This window comes from Cucurbita maxima, unplaced genomic scaffold, assembly GCF_002738345.1.
Source record: "Cucurbita maxima cultivar Rimu unplaced genomic scaffold, Cmax_1.0 Cma_Scf00007, whole genome shotgun sequence".
Taxonomy (NCBI): Eukaryota; Viridiplantae; Streptophyta; class Magnoliopsida; order Cucurbitales; family Cucurbitaceae; genus Cucurbita; species Cucurbita maxima.
Genome location: NW_019272023.1, coordinates 4,152,649 through 4,171,902, shown reverse-complemented (window position 1 = coordinate 4,171,902; position 19,254 = coordinate 4,152,649). Strand labels below are relative to the sequence as shown.

Sequence of the window (19,254 nt, the reverse complement as noted above, 5' to 3'; positions counted from 1 at the left end):
AGGGGTAGAGGAAATTTCTGATGGAGCGGTAAAATGCGTAGAGATCGAAAAGAACACCAACAGGGAAAGCACTCTGCTAGGGTACAAAATTTAGTTGATATAAATTGAATCGAGATCAATAAACTCAAAAACTTTAGTCCAAAGCTCAAATCGAAAAGCTGAAAGCTCAAAGCTAAGTGAACTCGATCCATACAATGCCTATAAAAAAACTCAATAAAAAGACGTTAACATTCATTTCAATTTAGATATTCAAAAAAGAAGTTAACGAAAACAAAAGACTCCGGAAAATTAACGTTAACATTTGTTGTTCTCTAAATGGAAGAACAAAAATATTTTGGAGATCAAAATGAAGCGTACCAAGAAAAGAAGACTGAATATCTTTTTGAAGATCTGAAGACTTTGAAGACAAACGGGCAAGACAAATTCAAGAAAGTCCATGATCGATCCTTGAATTAAGCTCAACAAGTCGAAGATCGATAAGCCAAAGACTTGATGAACTCCATCTCCACCACAATAACTACAAATGACAACAAGAATTGGCAGAAAAGGCTAATATTTCAATGGAAAAAATCAATGAATTTGTGACAGGAATCGTTTTTAGCAAGATATTTCCTGGGCTAAAAACTAACATACAAAAAGAGTTGAATTCAAGTTTCCAGCTATTTGGTTGCATTCATCTCAACCTCTATTTCTGGGGATGGCCTGCTAGCTGCTCAGCTTTTATCAGTTGAACTTACGCTTCATGGGATGGAGGGGAAGATTAATTCACCAGAAAAATGGAGTTCTTATAACTCGAAAAGCCTCGCATATAATGACGACAATCAGTTTCTTGTTACTTCTTTCATGATGAACAGTTACAAGAACAGATGAACTGTGAAGATTGAAACCAATTTTTGGTGATGGTCAACAATCAGGAACTGGAACAGTTGATCTGAGGAGAGAGAGGCGCTTTTCGGTGAGAGCTATCTTCTCTTTTGCTTCGTCGGCCTTTTCTCTGACCCCACGGACGATATCCTCGGGAGCTTTCTCCACAAACTGCAAGAACAAACCAGGTCGTTTCGACATTCAATCAAAGTCGTTAAAGTTTATATGTTTCTTATGGGAAGAAAGCTGGTCTTTTTCTGGTCAATAAATGGCAATATAACATCATTTTGAGTTGGGAGCTAGATTAAGAGATAGCAATGTACAATGAACAAAAATCAGAAGCTTGAATATCCAACGCATTGAGTAATGAATGGAAAATGTAAAAGAAAATGAATTAATTAAACCCGTTCCTCACTTCAAATAATCAGGGTGTTCATCTAGGTTCAAGTCACGAGAGAGATTCTAAGAAAAGCATTGATATATAAATGATATACCAAATTGATCTTGTTATTCACAATGATCAATTTATCAGATTATTGTAATATTTGAAATATTTGACTTGATTTGATGTTGTTGAGTTAATTTGAGGATGTGAGATCTCATATTGGTTGGGGAGGAGAACGAAGTATATTTTATAAGGGTGTGGAAACCTCCCCCTAGCAGACACGTTTTAAAAACCTTGAAGGGAAGCTCAAAAGAGAAAATTTAAAGAGGACAATATCTATTAGCGGTGGGCTTAGGCCGTTCCAAATGGTATCAGAGCCAGACACCGGGCGATGTACTGGGGAGGAGGCTAAGCCCGAAGGGGGTGGACATGAGACGGTCTACCAACAAAGACGCTGGGCCTCGAAGGAGAGTGGATTGGGGGGTTCCACATCAATTGGAGATGGGAATGAGTGCTAGCGAGGACGTTGGGGGCCGAAAGGGGGTGGATTGTGAGATCCCATATCGGTTGGGGAAGAGAACGAAGCATTCTTTATAAGAGTGTAGAAACCTCTCCCTAGGACGCGTTTTAAAAACCTTGAGGGGAAGCGAAAGGGAAAACCCAAAGAGGACAATATCGGATAGCGGTGGACTTGGACCGTTACAACATGTAGACTGAAAAATGCCTCCCCATAAAAATGAAGCCCAAATTCATTGGGAAGCTGAGCTCCTACCAATATCTCTTTTAAATGTTTCCTATTTCAGACAAAAACATGTTATAAATAGATATTAATCTGATGTATGTATCTAAGCAAGTTACTTACGCTTGGAGAATTGAGGCGAGCTATAAATCCATCATATTCTGTCTTCATTTTCGTAAGGCGCTTCGATAAGCGTTGGAGTTCAGCCGAGATATCAACCATGTCAGCAAGAGGTAGATAAGCCTCTAGCCCTTCACCAGCTACAAGGTGCACTGATTGATCTACATTTCCTGTGAAAAAATTCATTAAGCAAAATAATGCTTCAACACTCTGATAATAATCAAGGAGTATAGAAACCAACTTATGTAAATGATGAACCAAGGCACAAACCATTGCCCACCAATATGCATGCACATAAATATTGGTAGCATGAAAATGAGAAAAAAATACTCTAGTAATAGACATGCCTGGAGGAGCATTTGCAAAATGAACATTGTGTAGATCCAATCGTGTAAGAAGAGCTAAAACCTCCTTCTCTTCCTGCATCATGCAATAAAAACAAGTTACAATTGTGTTACATAACTTTTGCAACGAGACTTATCAACAGCTGTGCTACTCTACAAATAAATTAGGTACAATGAACTCCCCACTTTGAGATTCTCTGTAAATGAGAAATTGTACTAGCCCCAGCCCCAGCCCCAGCCCACCGCTAGCGGATATTGTCCTCTTTGGACTTTTTCTCAAGGTTTTTGAAACGCGTCTGCTAGGGAGAAGTTTCCACACCCATATAAAAAATGTTTCATTCCTCTCTCTAACTCATGTGATCTCACAATCCATCCCCCTTCGGGGCCCAACGTCCTAGCTGGCACACCACCCGGTGTCCACCCTCCTTCGAGACTCAGCGTCCTCACTGGCACACCGCCCAGTGTCTAGCTCTGGTACAAACTGTAACAGCCCAAGTCCACCGCTAGCAGATATTGTCCATTTTGGGTTTTCCCTTTCAGACTTTCTCTCAAGGTTTTTAAAACGCGTCTGCTAGTAAGAAGTTTCCACACCCTTATAAATAATATTTCGTTCCCTTCTCCAACCGATGTGAGATCTCACAGAAATAGAATTGGGCCACCCTCAGAAGAAGTTCTAAAAATTATAAAGTTTACCGTGTTCAATGAGAATTGAATTTTATGAGATCTAACTTTCGTTTACTCTGTTGTAATTTGGTGGTAAGCATAATCGAATGTGGTTGATCAGCTATCTTCCGTTTTGTTCTAAGATTATTCTTATTCAAAATATACATCAAGGACAAAGTTAGCATTTTAAACAAGGATTTACACTGCTTATCATCAGGTCATGTTGAACACATTATTAGTACTTACAGATATATATTGATTGACTTCTTCACTTGCAACTATAGAAGCAGATATACGCTTTGCTGGCTCAACGGAATACTCTGCTCTAGCATTCCGAATCGCTTTCGTCTTCAGTACACAAACATAAAAAATTAATACTCAATTATTTGTGGTTTAAAGACGAGGCCAATAATTATAACAATAACAACAATAAAAGTGAAATAAAATAGGCTCACCAACAACTTTAGGTTCTCAAATTTCTTAACTGCACCGGCCTGCCTTGGAAGTAAAATCTGTGGCCAAGGAGATATGATTAAAGCTTCTTTGCGATGGGGAAGTGCCTGAATTTAAGGAAAAAAGACATCAAAATTAGCTCAAATCAAAGAAGCAGCAGATAACAAAAGAAACAATGGGAAATAATGTGGGCAGAACATTGACCTGCCAAAGTTCCTCTGTCACAAACGGCATGAAAGGATGTAGTAGTTTGAGAATATTTTCAAAAACATACAACAGCACAGCTTGTGCCAAAGCAACGGAATTGCCTCCAGATTGATAAAGGCGAGCTTTACTGGCTTCAATGTACCTGATTTTTTTTTAAAAGAGGCATAAGTTTGAGGGTAACTACTAGGATATAATCACGTCAATTTTGCTGAAGGTACTGTAACATAGCTAGGTGTTAGCAGACCTTAAGTAGCTATTAGTTTCGGTTTTAAAACATATATTAGTTTTTTATTTGAAACGTCCGATAACATAGATAGTAAACCGTACCAATCTGCGAAATCACCCCAGAAAAAGTTATATATATCCCTGCCAACATCTCCGAAGAAAAATTTATCATAGCTAGCGGTGACCACGTCTATTAGGGAATGAAGTTCTGAGACCTGACAAATAAACATAGTCCAGGTGAATAATGAACTTGTATTAGTTAAAAGAAAACACGTGGGCGGCAATTTTTCTTACAATCCAGCATTCTGGTAAAGGTAACTTGAGCAGACAATCCTCTTTCTCAAACTGGAAAAGTAAAGCAAAGAATGAAATGATTAATGATAGGAACCAGATAGCATGCAACTTTCAAATATACATAACTAACCCTTTTACTTTATAAACAGGTAAAAAAATACGATGTGTGGGAAAAATTGGAACTTCATCAAGAAAGTTACAAGAGAATGAACAATCAAACTTACCATAAATAAAAAATAGTCTATACTCTTTGTATTAAAACGTTGATTGCCAGTCAGGCTATACGACAAGAACGTAGTACCATAGCTAGACGGAAAAAAAGGGTCCACTCAAAGGGAATAGAAGTTAATGTCGCAATAACATTGCACCATTTACTTATCCATTGGGTGTGTTATAAGCAGATAGTTGGCGAAGTTATTGATGGCCACCTTTGATATCCTTCTAGGGAGATCACCGCAGTTGGCGTGACACTATCCATAGAGGTCAACATGAGAGGTACGGGCTTGATTAGTCGAGTAAGAAAGTTTTTATCCTTCTAGCTAATAGGAAAGATGTAACACTGTACCACCAAGTAAGTTTCTAACTTGTTTCTATCCGACCACCTAGTGAATTCAGTAATAACATAATTGAAACTTCGTGGCCTTATTCGTTGAAGGGGGTGAGTGCTACCTAATCAACTACCTCCATAATACAATCCAACATACCAAAGGTTTCCATCTTGCAACCTTACCTAACTTACCATAAATTACAACCCTTCAGAGTGTAAAATTTATATGATTAGGTCCGGTAACTTTTAGATAAAGGATTAGTTCAAAATTGTATGTGCCCATGTGTAGTTCGAGCCTTCTTAACAACGAAGAAAAATGAATAAATCAAAGATGTCCAAAATCTCCTTTTAAATTAATCATCTCTCTTCTCTCCAGTAACCTTGTAACGACCTAAACCTACCTCTAGCAGATATTGTCTTATTTGGGTTTTCCCTTTCGGGCTCCCCTAAGGCTTTAAAATGCGTCTGCTAGGAAAAAGTTTCCACACCCTTATAAAGGGTATCTCGTTCTCCTCCCCAACCAATGTGAGATATCACTAAGCTCCTATCCATCACTTTAATTTGAGCAATAATGCATTTCTATCTTCTACGATAAACCATCTTATGAATCACAGGAATGAGAGAAACTCTAATTAAACATATTTCATTATGGTGAAAAACATAGATAGTGTTATAGTTTAAATGTCAAGAAGGAAGAAACCTCATAACTCAGTATGGATTTCCAAGATTGCGAATCATTCTGTGTAGGTAAATTCTGCAATATGAACTTTCCAGCATTCCACAATTTATTAGTGAATGCCTTATTGGAAGTCAACCTCTCGGTGGATAGATTAAGATCCTGGAAGAACGGATGTCAATTATACAAATAGCATTCATTAATCCTCTAACTGTTAAAATTCAGCTAGCTGTTATAAAATTCTGACAATTATCGTGTAAAAAAAATTATGACAAACCTGACCGGCAGTTCCTAAAGCAAGTGTGAATCGTAAAGCATCAGTGCCAAATTCTTTAATTGTATCAAGTGGATCTATCACATTTCCTAGTGTTTTAGACATCTTCCGTCCCTGGAAATATCATAACACAATCAACTTGCACTGGTCTTGATATATGAAACAATAACGAATTAATAGATGGTGAAAACCAAATGAAGAATACAAGAGTATATCAAAACGCATGACCGCCCAATCTCATGGCAAACATTCTAATTAGCTTCTCATTGAGAAAAGTATGATATTATTGCCAAGAAAAATATATTTAGATGTTTTATAGTATATATATATATATATAATGTTGGTTATTTCCTTTTGTATTAATTAGTAATTTTGTGTTTATTGTTTTATACTTGATGTAATATTATTTCCTCATTTGTAGTGGGTGTTTCTTCATGGATATGCTCGTTTAAACCATTCTAATTTTCTTAGTTTCCATAACTGATACCTTTTTGGTTTACCAAATAAATAATAAGAATAACACAGTGTACACATTCCAGAAATATTGACATAGTCTGCACACCTGAGAGTCCCGAATGAGTCCATGGAGATAAATATAAGAAAATGGAACAGTGCCAGTAAACTCAATTCCCAGCATTACCATCCTCGCCACCCAAAAGAATAGTATATCATGCCTGTTCAATATGATACGAGTCAGCTTCTAAAACCTTTTAGTTCAAAAAAAGAGAGATTATCTCCAAACAAGATAAGAGAGCACAGGCTTTCAATTTCCCCATTTTTATCTTAGAAAGCCAAGCCACTCCTATTGAAGGCATGCTTCCAAATTCTTGCATCTATTGTAAAATAGAAAAACTTGTATAAATAAGAGTGTTGATTGTTGGCAACGAGGCAATCGACTTGCTTCCTCAAAAAGAGATGTCTTTTGTAGTCCAAATGATCGAAAATGGTCTAGGTTGAAAAAGGTCATCTTGGAGTGCCTCTTATCACTCATCTACTCTTCTAAAACTAGAAAATTCCACGAGAGGTCCTTTTCCCTTCTCTATGCAACGAGTGGTGGAATGGCCACCCTGTCCGTTGTAAACTGGGGTTCTCCATAGTTCAAAGATTACAAGAATTGAAATTGATTTTATTTTTCCCCTTTTTTCAAGAGAAACAAGAAGTTCGAAAAGTTGTAAAATGAAAAATTGCCCTTCAAGAAAGAAAGATACATAATAAGAAAATCCTCATGAAACTACTAAAATGGAGTACAAAAGACCTCCTAACTATGAAAGGAACATTTTGAGAGTAATTGCAGTAGTGCATTAAAAGAGCTCCAAGAAGTAGGTGGGACCAATCATCGTTTCCTATCACATGACATGTCTAGATGCTTGAGTTCTATTTTAAATTTCTGTTTCATTTTTAATTGATTCCATTTTTAGTGCTTTCATTCCTAACAAGAGCTTTCTACATCCTAAAGATTCTCTTAACTGGATCGTGTTCTAACTAATATACGTGTTTGCCCAAAACCTATAGAAAGAAGAAAAATTACAAGGAGAGTCATGGAAAAATAAATAAATAAATGGATGCATCAAAATGAAATGATACATAATTTTGAGAAATAGGTACCCAGTTTCAAGCATTGTTGTTGGATAGAACCGCTTAAAATCCTCAGCTGTCTCATCTGGCCATCCAAGCGTACTAAAAGGCCATAACGCACTGAAAACAGAAGAAACAAATCATATTTTAAGAAGAAATATGATAGTTAAAGAAATGCATGAATGCATTCAAAGAGATATGAAGGCCATATAGATTGACCACCACTTTTTGTTCTTCAGACCGAATAAATAATATTAATAGCTAAGTTGACCTTGAGAACCAAGTGTCAAGTACGTCTGGATCTTGGTATATTTCTACACCCTTCCCATATTTCTTGTGAGCTTGCTCATGAGCCTCATCGGCATTCCTAGCAACTATGTAGTCTTCTTCCGGATTTTTTCCCACAATGTACCAAACTGGTATACGATGTCCCCACCATAGCTGCCTGCTTATACACCAGTCCTTAATATTTGACAGCCAGTGATTGTAAATCTGCAATCAACAATAGGAGTGTAATAGGAAGTGGACGGTGAGTCTAGATTTATGTAGGGAAAGGGAAAGAGCTGGAGAGGTATATTTTTGCTTAAGCCATTAATTTATGTGGCATTTTGCCTTACCTTTGTTACTTCTGTAATTAAGGCCATATTCTACTCCTCAAACATAAAAATCAAAGTCATTACTTTCTAGGATATAACGAAATTTTGCGCGCATACGATAAGTTTCCCAGTGTACCAGCAATATAATGCAACGTAGCATAGCAGCGTATGGTTACAAGAGATGCTAACTGATAGATGAAAATAAAAAATGTATATATTTAATCAGCCCTTCATTTTTTCAGTACCTTCTCAAATCTCTCGGGGATAATGGTTAAATCTCCTTTTTCAACAGCACGAAGGGCTTTTTCAGCCAATGGTTCCATGGTCATAAACCACTGTTTGCTCACTAAAGGTTCAATTATCTGACAGGAAAAGAGGGTAAGTTAAATACCAATTAACAACCAAGAGGAAAAAGAAGACCATAGACAACTAGTAGCTTTTGTAATTGAAGGGAAATAATTGCAACTCACTTCTCCTCCACGTTGGGATCTTGGTACTCGTAAGGTGTGTGCCTCCTTTTTTACAGCTAAGCCTGTCTCCTCCAAATCCGCCCACAGTTTCTTTCGTGCTTCAAACCGATCTAAACCACTGGTAGAGTAGGTTATATCAGACAATATTATGAAGAAATTACAAGTAAACTACTATATACATCCCAAAAAATTACCAGTAAAGCCCAGCAACCTTATTAAGGGTACCATCCTTGTTCATCACATTAAGTATAGGGAGACCAAATTTTCGAGCAAGCAGATAGTCATTATGATCATGTCCAGGGCTTATCTTTAACACACCAGTTCCGAAGTCCTTATCAACATTCTGAAATAACAGAAAGAAATCAGAGAGCTAGAGATTAGGTCTGGCACAATTACACGTGAAATTATCACATGATGAAGACATGCTTATAGAAGAAAAACAATTTCGTTGATGAACGAAATAAAATAGATAAAACCCCCAAACACCAATAAGTGAATTACAAAATAGTTCTCCCGTTGTTAATTAAATAAAAAAGACCAGAATTGCTAAAAGGGTGTGTATAGTACACCAATAAAGAACATTAAAAGTAATCAAATCCAAGCAACAATCAAAAGAGAAAGAGGTGTCCGTACAATTGACCATTCGGCAAACTCCGTAGAGTCCAGAATAACAACCTGTTAAACTCAAGCTACAAAATCTTCTTGGAACCATGAAATGGATGACCCACAAAAACAGATGCAAGAGTCTCGTAAACTGTAGAAAACATGACAAAAGACCAGCCAAAAGCATCCATAATATAAACCCAAAAGCGATAAGCAAAGGGGCATAACACAACTAAATGGCGAACACATTCAGCATACGATACGCACGACACACCAGGAAGGAGTGAGTAATAAAAGGCATCTTGCATTGTAGACGATCAGCAGTATTAAGCCCCCTTCACTGAGCTTAAAACTTTATTTTCTTGGGATAAACATCTTTCCAAATCACCAAATAAAGATTATTAGCAGTCGAGCTATCTGAATGAATTGAATCCTCCATCAATGAGCGAACCATGAAGATTTAGAAGGATGAGAGGACAAACCAAAATATTTGTATTCCTCAATAAAACTAATGATAAATGGCTAGAGGGAGTAGTCCATTCCATAATTTCTAACTCATTAAGATTCCAAGGCCCAAAACCCAAGCTTGTTGAGAAGAATTCCACATAAAAGCAATAATCATTAGGCCTAGTACTTAATCGACATAAATGGGGGAAGGCAGCAGCAAAAACTTCCCCATCAAGTCAAGAATCTTGCCAAAAGATTGTATGAAGACCATTTTCCAATCCTTCTTTGAATTTGGTCACAAATAAGAGACATAATCAAACTAATGAAGTACCAAGGGGGCTTTAAAGAACCCGTTAAAATAGGAGTAGGCAAGAAACAATCCATACCCATACTGTAATACTTAGCCACTATTAGTTGACGCCATAAAGCACTGTAATCATGAAGAACGCCAAATCCATTTAGCAAGGAGAGCTTCATGCCAATGTTTAAGATTACCAATACTAATACCACTCCAATATGTGAGGGAGTTGCGTTTTCAGCCAATTGACATTATGCATACCACCATCCTCTTCCATTGTGCACATCATGGTGATATCTAATCAATATGTTTGGAGTTGCAAGGTATGCTCCTCGTAATTAAAAGACTTACTGCTTCAACTATTGTGTGGGTGTGCCTACCTTGTTGGCAAAACCAATTTATGGTTTAGTGCTAATAAGCCCCTGTGCTGAAAATTTTGACTAGAAGGAAACAAAGCCAGACTTTGAAGGGATTGAAAAAAATGTCTCAAAGTTCTGGGATATTATCTATTATGTTGTCTCTACATAATGGTCTCAAGCTAGATATTTCTCTCAACTGTTCATCATCAACCTTAGTGCTCCTGCCATCTTCATAAGAATTTTGGTCGTCGATATTCCTCATTCTCATAAATCTTCTTTCTGCAATTTAAATAAGACAGTTGTCTTGAATAGAAAAAAAAGAAGTGAGTGCAGTTATCCTGTCAGAGATGATAGGGATGTGACGACCATATGTCATCGGAACAATTATATATCTTAGCCCTAAAGACAGATTTTTTTGCCGCAGTAACAGAAGGATAGTCCTTTCTACCAAGTTGAATCAAGATAATCATCTCAAGCAGATAAGGAAATTGTGAATATAGTTACCTTGTCAGAGATGATAGGGACATGACGACCATACGTCATTGGAACAATTGCCATCATGCCAACATATTTAGAATAACGATCATCCTGCAAATATAGTCATCCCACTGTGAGGATCCAGAATCAGTTTCCCATTAAATAGCAGGAAACCTTAGTGAGGGAGGATATATGGATGATATTTAAGCAAAACATTACAATTTATTTAACTCCTAAGCTATGCTTCAAATATGTCCATATTTCCTATCATTAAATTGACTCACCAAACAAGAAATATTGAGACCTTTAGATCATTTTCATTGAATACTTACTTGTATATCATGGGACAAGTAACAAAAAAAAGTCTCAACCTTACAAAAGAATAAGTTAGAATACAACGAGAAATTATGAAGAGGAAGCTTATGGATTGAAATATTCTTTAAATTAGTTTCCTTGCTGTAATAGTGGTCTTTCAATTCCTTTTTTCAAACATGAAATATGAAACAGAAATGAAAAGAGACTAATACTCATAAGTTCCAACCTGCGTGCACCTTCACTTTCAAGAGAACCGCATGACTACTACATTTCATTGTCAAGGAAACTCATAGGATATTAAATTTTAGGTAGGTGGCCACCACTGTTTGCACCATTTTTTCTTTAACTTTTTATAATTTTCATTACCTTTATTGACTCAATAGGCCATTTATGGTGGTGAGTAGTTTTTAAATTCCTAATGCCTTCCTTCTGACAACCTTCCTGGTATCACCAAACCATTTAACTATGATAGTACAGGCAAATCTTGTTAAGTCGCAATTGAATTATCTAAGGTTTCTTTACATAGAGAGTACCCTGTGGCTATCAAGATATCCGCAGATTTTAAAATTTTTGTAACTGGCTTTTAATAGACTAGAAATATTATTTGATGGATCAATTATTGTTCCTACGGACTCTAAAAACTCAGGAGAGCTCATTAGATTCATACAATAATTTCTACATCAATAATGCATCAGATTGATTCAATAATTTAAAGCTCTGGTGGGTGGAGCAACAGAAATGTATGGAATGTCATATAATGTAACGGCCCAGATCCACTACTAGCAGATATTGTCCTCTTTGGGCTTTTCCTTTCGAGCTTCCCCTCAAGGCTTTAAAACATGTCTGCTAGGGGAAGGTTTTCACACACCTTATAAATGGTGGGTTGTTCTCCTCCCCAACCAATGTGGGACATCACAATCCACCCCCATTCGGGACCCAGCGTCCTTGCTGGCACTCTTTTCTTCCTCCAATTGATGTGGGACCGCCCCCAAATCCACCCCCTTTAGGGCCCAGCGTCCTTACTGGCACACCGCCTCGTGTCTACCCCCTTTCGGGGAACAACGAGAAGGCTGGCACATCGTCTGGTATCTGGCTCTGATACCATTTGTAACGGCCCAAATCCACCACTAGCAGATATTGCCCTCTTTGGGCTTTCCCTTTCGGACTTCCCCTCAAGGCTTTAAAACGCGTCTACTAGGGGAAGGTTTCCACACCCTTATAAATGGTGGTTTGTTCTCCTCCCCAACCAATGTGGGACATCACATATAAAGTCATAAAGATGTAGAATAACAAGTATTACTTAGTTAACTAGGTCCTTCTCATAACACAGGTACACAGAAAAGTGAAGCTTGATGGGAATCAAACTTAACAAAATTCCATATAGTTCAGCAGTTCCATCACCCATGGAGTCTTAAAACCTCAGAGACAGAACTAGTTATAAGTATGCATCCACCATCACCAACCCAAGTTAAACAGTAAATAGTTTAATGCCATCTTACCTGAGGATGCACTGCTATAGCTACATCACCAAATAACGTTTCAGGACGAGTTGTTGCTACTGTCAAGTAATCGCTCCTAATAAAATATGATTAAAATGTTAGCCACAAAGCATGAATCCCTTGCACAGGCTCAAAGAAAGGTACAAATACATTAGAAGATATGTAATAACAGCATTCTTTAGATAGGACCTAAATAATGTAGCTAAGACTGCCTGACTAGAATCTTGAACGTGGTCAGATAACTTGAGTAACCAGAAAATATTGCAAAATTCGTATCTTTTAGTCATAGAACGTTCTGGCATTGTATTCTGCATTTTTTAGAAGGGAAATTGTAGAAGATTAAAATAGATTTTTTTCTTTTTTTTTTTTTTTTTTTCTATGAGAAAACCAAACCTTTCATTGAGAAAAAAAAATGAGAGGATGCAAGGAGCATACAGAAAACAAAGTCCACACCAGAAAGAGCCAAACTAAATTAAAAGAGGGCTACAATAGTAATTGCAAAAGACATTAGAGATTGAAGCCCAACGGAAGACATGAAACCTAACAAGAGACCACACCTCTTCTTCAGGTCTCTCAACCCTAAAAGTTCTATTGTTCCTCTTAACCCAAAGGTCCCACAATGTCGCACAAACCTCGACAAGTAACAGAAAACACTTCTCACAAATAGGCAGGTGAAGCAAGAGTTCCTCAATTAGAGAACTAAACCCTCAAGGCCTAGATGAATATCCAAAAAAGAAAAAGAAACCACAATATCCCTTATTTCCCCTTCAAACAAAAGACAATGGAAACCAAGAGAAAAAAAGGATGCACTACCAGAAAACGAGAGGCCTCCCTTCTTTTCCTTCTATACAAAAATGCGAGCATTCAGGCAGATGAAAGTACCATAAATCTATGCCTCTTTCATCCTTAGCAATTATTTGGTGTGATACTATTTCCTCCATCGGTTGAAACATAAACCAGTTTTTCAGGGCCATACAAACCATGCTGAGATCTGTCTTCATCTTGTTCAAAAGGTTGAAGGAGAATCTTTTCTTGAGATTCATTTCTATCATACATCATACAGCTATCTAGGGGGTGATGTAAATGTAAATGTAAATAATTAGTTTTCAGTATTTGTTTACTCATTGTTTACTTGAGTTCTTAGCCAACTTAATTAAGCTGTTGACTGTATTCATGATCAGAATATTTGTACACCATGTATCACTTTCACAACATGTGCAAGTTTTCAAGGAAGTAGATTACTCATTCTGAGGGGTGGGGGGGTGTTTCTTTTGAAACTTTCTTCTAAATAAATTGTAAACTGGATTAACATGGATTAGATTTAGATCTGTTGCTGACCTAAAAATTTTATTCAAGTCGTTCAATTTCTTCATAGGAGAACAAATGAGGAAAGATCCATTTGTGTGTATGATACCAAGACTGTAATGTATTTGAAAGTAAAGGAATAGCGGAATTCTTGCTCAATAACAACCACAGTTCCCAGAACTATGGATACTGATTTAGACTCTCAATTCTAACAATACGAATGAGATTAGACATTCTAAGCAAGTAAATGGAACATTAAAGAAATGTGTTCTCACAGCTACCTTGAACCTCCTGCCACTCGATACTTAATATGATATAGAGTACCAGATTCTTCAGAGTACTCTACTTCCTAGGCAAAGACGTTACCAATCGCATCAGAAAGTAAAAAATGGGAGCAAAAAATAAAAGGAGAACTAATTTCACCAAACTAGAGATTTACCAGGTCAGAAACAGCAGTTTGCAAATGAGGAGACCAGTTTACCATGTAAGACCCTGAGGAAAGATAAATAAATAAATCCAGTAATCAGCTAGTCGTCAAGACAACTTTGATTTAAAAGAAAATCATACGTTTTTCAATTTTAATAAAGGAATTCAATAACCTGATTGTTTTTTTAACAAATAACTAAAACATAATGTGAACAAAATGGTTCTATCAGATGAATTTATCGTCTGATTGCTCCCATACAAACTTATGCTGTAAGTGCTTGATGATAGTACCTCAGATAATGAAAGGAATGAAGAACGCAGAAATTTTTTTCTAAATAATTGTTTCATTGATATATGGAACACATAATAGTCAGCCAAATAAGTTAAAACGATCTTCAGTTGGTCGGGATAGTATAGGAAGATAAATTACAAAAAGAATTTAGATTTAAGATACCAAGAAGAAGAAGAAAAACACAACCAATTAAATCTCAGACTTGGTTTAGGTTCCTCCCTTCTTCATTATTCCGAATCCTTCTATAATTCAATGAAAATTGAATGTCTAAGCTCAGGGATCAAAATGGAATACAAATAAAAGTTCAGTCACCAACATTGAGGTTTCAAAAGCTTGGGTATCAAAATGGAAGAACGGGCAAAAGTTCAAGACCACAAATTACTCTAAAATATCTACGAATATTCATAAATAAAGACCAAATTTGGAACTTGATAAATCAGCATCTTCTGCATTATATGACAATACATAGTACATAGAGGTCCTTCAGAAATAAGAATTCTACCTTGATAGATCAATCCTCTCTCATGAAGTCGAACAAATGCCTCAACAACGGCTCCTAAACATTCAAAAGCATGTATCAGCAAATTGCTTTCAAGCCAACTGACCGTGGTAAGAAGATACTTAATGGACTTCTTAGAGAATTTTTTTTTTTTTTTTTTAAAAAAAGAACATTTAATTAAATTCAAAAGAATTATATAAATGGGATGGAAGTAGAAAGTTCATTTCAATTGACTTAATGGTATCCACCACTTTCTGAAAATCTTAAAAAAAAAAAAAAAAAAAAAAAAAAGATTCTTTTGTCTCCAATTTATTTATTTATTTTCTTTTTTGACAAAGGGATCCATCCCAAGATCCATGTTTCTCTATGGTGCATGATACCAGGTAAAACTGATCCTCGCAGCTTAAAGAAGGACCCACACTTTAATATCTCCTTGAGTCTCGAAGTCTGTTCTCCTTAGTACTGAGAATTGGTCAATCAGCCCTTGCTTCCCTCACACAGGCTTTTCTTCTATACTTCTTTGATCTTTTTGCTAACGTTATTCTTAGCTAAATTATAAATTTGGTGATTCAAAAAACAATTACAAATTTGGTCCTATGATTTTGACATAGTTTCAATTTGGTCCTGATGGCTGTGGCTAAGTAATTTGGTTACTAAGGTTTGAGTAGTTTGGAGACGATTTGTGAAGTTTAACCAAATCGTAGATAACAAATTCAGCCTTTTAAAACCATGGGATCAAATTGAAATAAAGCTCAACCTATAGGAGCTAAATTGAAACTTCAAAATCACAGAGACCAAATTGAAACTATGCTCAAATCAAGGAGCAAATTTGTAACTAATAATCATTTTCTTTTTCTTTTTCTTTTTTAGAAAAAAAACCTTTTCGAAGATACGTTAAAAGTTACAAGTATGTTAAAAAATACAAACACACATAAGAAATCAAATGAAGGGGAAAAAAACATTACAAACCTTCAATCAAAAGAACATCAAATTGCATAGAAGTCCTCTAATTATAGCAAATATCAGCAAAAGAATGATATACCACCCAATTGCAATTTGTTAAGAACATCTCAGTTAACATAACCCTCTTTTACGTCTATTGCCTACAGAAGAAATGAAATGGAAAACTCTCTTACGACTTAGCTGGTCATCAAGGGTAAAGTGCTCTTTAGTCCAATCACAGGAAGCTCCAAGTCTCTTAATTTGATTAGTGATAGTTCCACCATACCTTCAAAGTTTGAATTAAAAAAACATTAATTTTAAATGAGATAGCTGCAAACTAAAAATGTGAAAAATTAAGATTCATAGCACAAATATTTTGAAATGGTTGCAGGAACAACAAAGGATCGTTGTTCTTGTTCAAGATATGAAGCCACATCCATTTTTCCATACCCCAAAAAGGGATCTTCGGCCACTTCACCGAAAAAGTTGTCATTAAAATAAGTTGAATTTGTGCTAAGATTATTATAAACAAGCAGAGAATGGAGATACAAGATTTAGGACCAAATATAATAAGATAAAATTCTCAAAATTTACAAAGCTATGAATTTTCTTGGTATGCTTGGTTACTAATCACTATATTTATCCTACATTTACCAGCAAACTTCAAGGCCAAAATAAATAACAAACAAATTAAATTGTGCAAGATGGTATACTTCTCTTTCCACTCCCAAACTCGCTTTGTAAATTCATCTCTGCCCAATTCAACCCTTTTTATTCCTTCAGACGCAAGCATTCTTTCAACAACCAACTGCAAAGAAATGCAAGAGATCGTGTCTCAAAATCACACTTAAATACAAACAATGGAAAAGAGGAAAATGAACTATATTCCCTCGCTGACTTAGATACGCATTCATACAAATAAGGAGAAATTCCTCCTGCATTGAAGGGTGAAACTACTTGCATATTTTGGCTTGTTTTATGTGTTGATGCGATACTATGAATAAAAATAGAGAGACCAGCCTGCTGGCTAACATTTAGAGACGAACCTGCGTAGCAATACCTGCATGATCAGTCCCGGGAAGCCAGAGTGTTGGTCTGCCCTTCATACGGTTGTATCTAACCATAATATCCTGGCAGGGGAAACAAATAGCATTGAATGAGAGGTAACTATGGCAAAGATAACACAGACAAAAATGAAAGACTGCTTCTAAGACAAGTAAACAGTCTCCGTAACAGGGATTTTCTTTCACTGTAATTTTCTGTTAGCGCCGAATGTTGGGAATAAACTATTAGGTAAACATTAATGGTAAAAATAATGGGCTATGAGAAAACTAGGATTGTCTGTCATGTCAACTTCTTATCTTAAATCTGATTGTACTCTTCTGTTAGGAGTGAGGACACTAGGAAAATAAGCAAGCATATAGTTAGGAACCAATTATACTTCCATTTAAATTCAAACGGGCAACCATAAAATCAGCATTATATAATGAAGAAACGTTCTTCTATCGAGTCATGAGCTTCATGAGAAAAAAAATAACAAAATATGCAGAAATAAAATTCACGATCTGATACAGGCAACCACCTAGCTCATAATTTCACAACCTCAAGAGTCACAAACATCGCATGTCCCATGTGCAGTGATCCTGTGACATTGGGAGGTGGCATTGAAATCACAAACGGAACACTATCTTGATCAAAATGTGGCCTGAAATAACCTTGAGATTCCCACCTAACGAGGCAAAGAGAAAGCATCAAACGATCTTATGTAAGTGAACAGAATTGTTCTTTTTTCCTTCTCACAGTAAAGTGAATCTCAGTAACAAAGATTTAAAAGTAAAGGAGTATGAGATACATAGAGAGTAAGAGGTAAGCATTTCCCTTGCCAAAAAATTAAAATAAAAAAAGAAAATGTAGTTATTTAGCACATTAAAAGAAACAAATATCTTATGTAGGTAACCACAAGGCTTCGGACCCATGACTGAAAAGTCCATTTGGTTCACTTTTGTAACAACTGAAGGCGGTTACCATCTACGTCAAGAACAGTAATCGAGTCATGTTAAACCAAACAAAATAATTGATACATAACATAGAAACAAATGACAGCATTTCCTCATATTTGTATAAAATAAATCAACATGAGGATGAGTATGTGGAATCAAGTTTAAAAGATTAAAAAAAAGTGCTAGGAAGTCAAGCTGGTTCAATTGCAGAAAAAGCAATACCAATGCATTTTCTTAATCTTTAACGAGCAATCAATTATTGATACAATACACTAACTTCTTTGCAACACACTTTGATACAATACAAATCCGTAAAGTAACACAAGACAGCAATTTGCCGATCAATTAGCCCAAATGAACACGTGAATAATATATTTATCAAGAAGAGAAAAAAATATATTTATCAAGAAGAGAAAAAATCATAGTATCAAATGCTGCAAGATATCTGACATGGAATTAATTACCATCGATATATTCGCTCTTCCGAAGCAAAGTCGAACGTCTTTGCTATCTCTGGAGAAGTAAAAACACCATTCGCTGATGCGGCAACTGAAAATTCAATGAACTACCGATGAATATACACACATGAAAATGAATGTGATCCTTCGTCTATCGAGTCTAATTCTAGCAATTGTCAATAATCAAGATTAAGAATCATTCCTACTAATTATAAGTAATTATGTCCGTGATTAAGAATCCAAACAAAAGGAAATTGTTCCTTCCATCTCAGTCAAGTGCTTAATCACAATTCTCGAGCAAAACGAACAATTCAAACCAATAAAATTGAAATTGTTTCATCTCCAATTTATGGCATTCACACGAAGGATCATGAACACCAATGCCAAATAACAAAACGAAATTTCCCACAACGAATAGAATATAGTATCTCTTGCAAATAATGAATCCAATTTGCCCACTAAAAGCCATAGGAACATAAATTCATGAGAACCCATTGGTGCTACCCATAAAAGAAACCAAAAGCGATAGAGAGAGATAGAATACCAGCTAATTGTCTCTGCTGTAGACGACGGAAATGAAAGCGGGAGAGGCCAAAAGAACGCCGGCATTTGGTAAAGATAAGGGGATTGAGTCTGTAAGCAGAAGAAGGATGGAGGAGGGAAGGACCGGAAAAGGCCATTTGAAGAAGCATGGCTTGGTGAAAGCTCGGTTGCACTCAAAAATGGTGGGAGTGAAGAGGTTTGGGGTTTAATGGAATGGCTGAGGTTTTTCAGTGGCACAGAGAGAGCTGCCAGAAAATGGGATTGAGCTATGTGCGTGACGACAGCTGACGACCCAGAATTTGCCGCGACTAAAGATAATGTGTATGTATACATGTATATGATTTTTTTTTTTTTTTTTT

General features: G+C 36.3%; 1 protein-coding gene across 2 annotated transcripts; it reads right to left on the bottom strand.

Moving 5' to 3' along the window:
* Positions 1-423: 423 nt before the first annotated feature.
* Positions 424-19,044, bottom strand: LOC111482028 (valine--tRNA ligase, chloroplastic/mitochondrial 2). Of its 2 annotated transcripts, XM_023127649.1 has the most exons (27): positions 18,897-19,044; positions 18,359-18,443; positions 17,497-17,623; positions 16,941-17,024; positions 16,608-16,702; positions 16,089-16,180; positions 14,956-15,009; positions 14,175-14,227; positions 14,017-14,084; positions 12,431-12,506; positions 10,644-10,727; positions 8,627-8,775; positions 8,433-8,550; positions 8,208-8,324; positions 7,638-7,858; positions 7,397-7,486; positions 6,354-6,465; positions 5,795-5,905; positions 5,542-5,679; positions 4,295-4,345; positions 4,103-4,215; positions 3,773-3,917; positions 3,571-3,675; positions 3,362-3,463; positions 2,456-2,528; positions 2,112-2,278; positions 424-1,035 (listed from the first exon to the last, which is right to left on the bottom strand). In XM_023127649.1, exons 1-27 carry the CDS (start codon positions 19,042-19,044, stop codon positions 904-906), a joined length of 2,910 nt encoding a protein of 969 aa, XP_022983417.1. In that variant the 3' UTR covers positions 424-903. The 2 variants fall into 2 exon arrangements, with proteins under 2 accessions (XP_022983417.1, XP_022983418.1); XM_023127650.1 differs by lacking the exons at positions 17,497-17,623; positions 18,359-18,443; positions 18,897-19,044 and having other exon boundaries at positions 16,955-17,026.
* Positions 19,045-19,254: the final 210 nt, after the last annotated feature.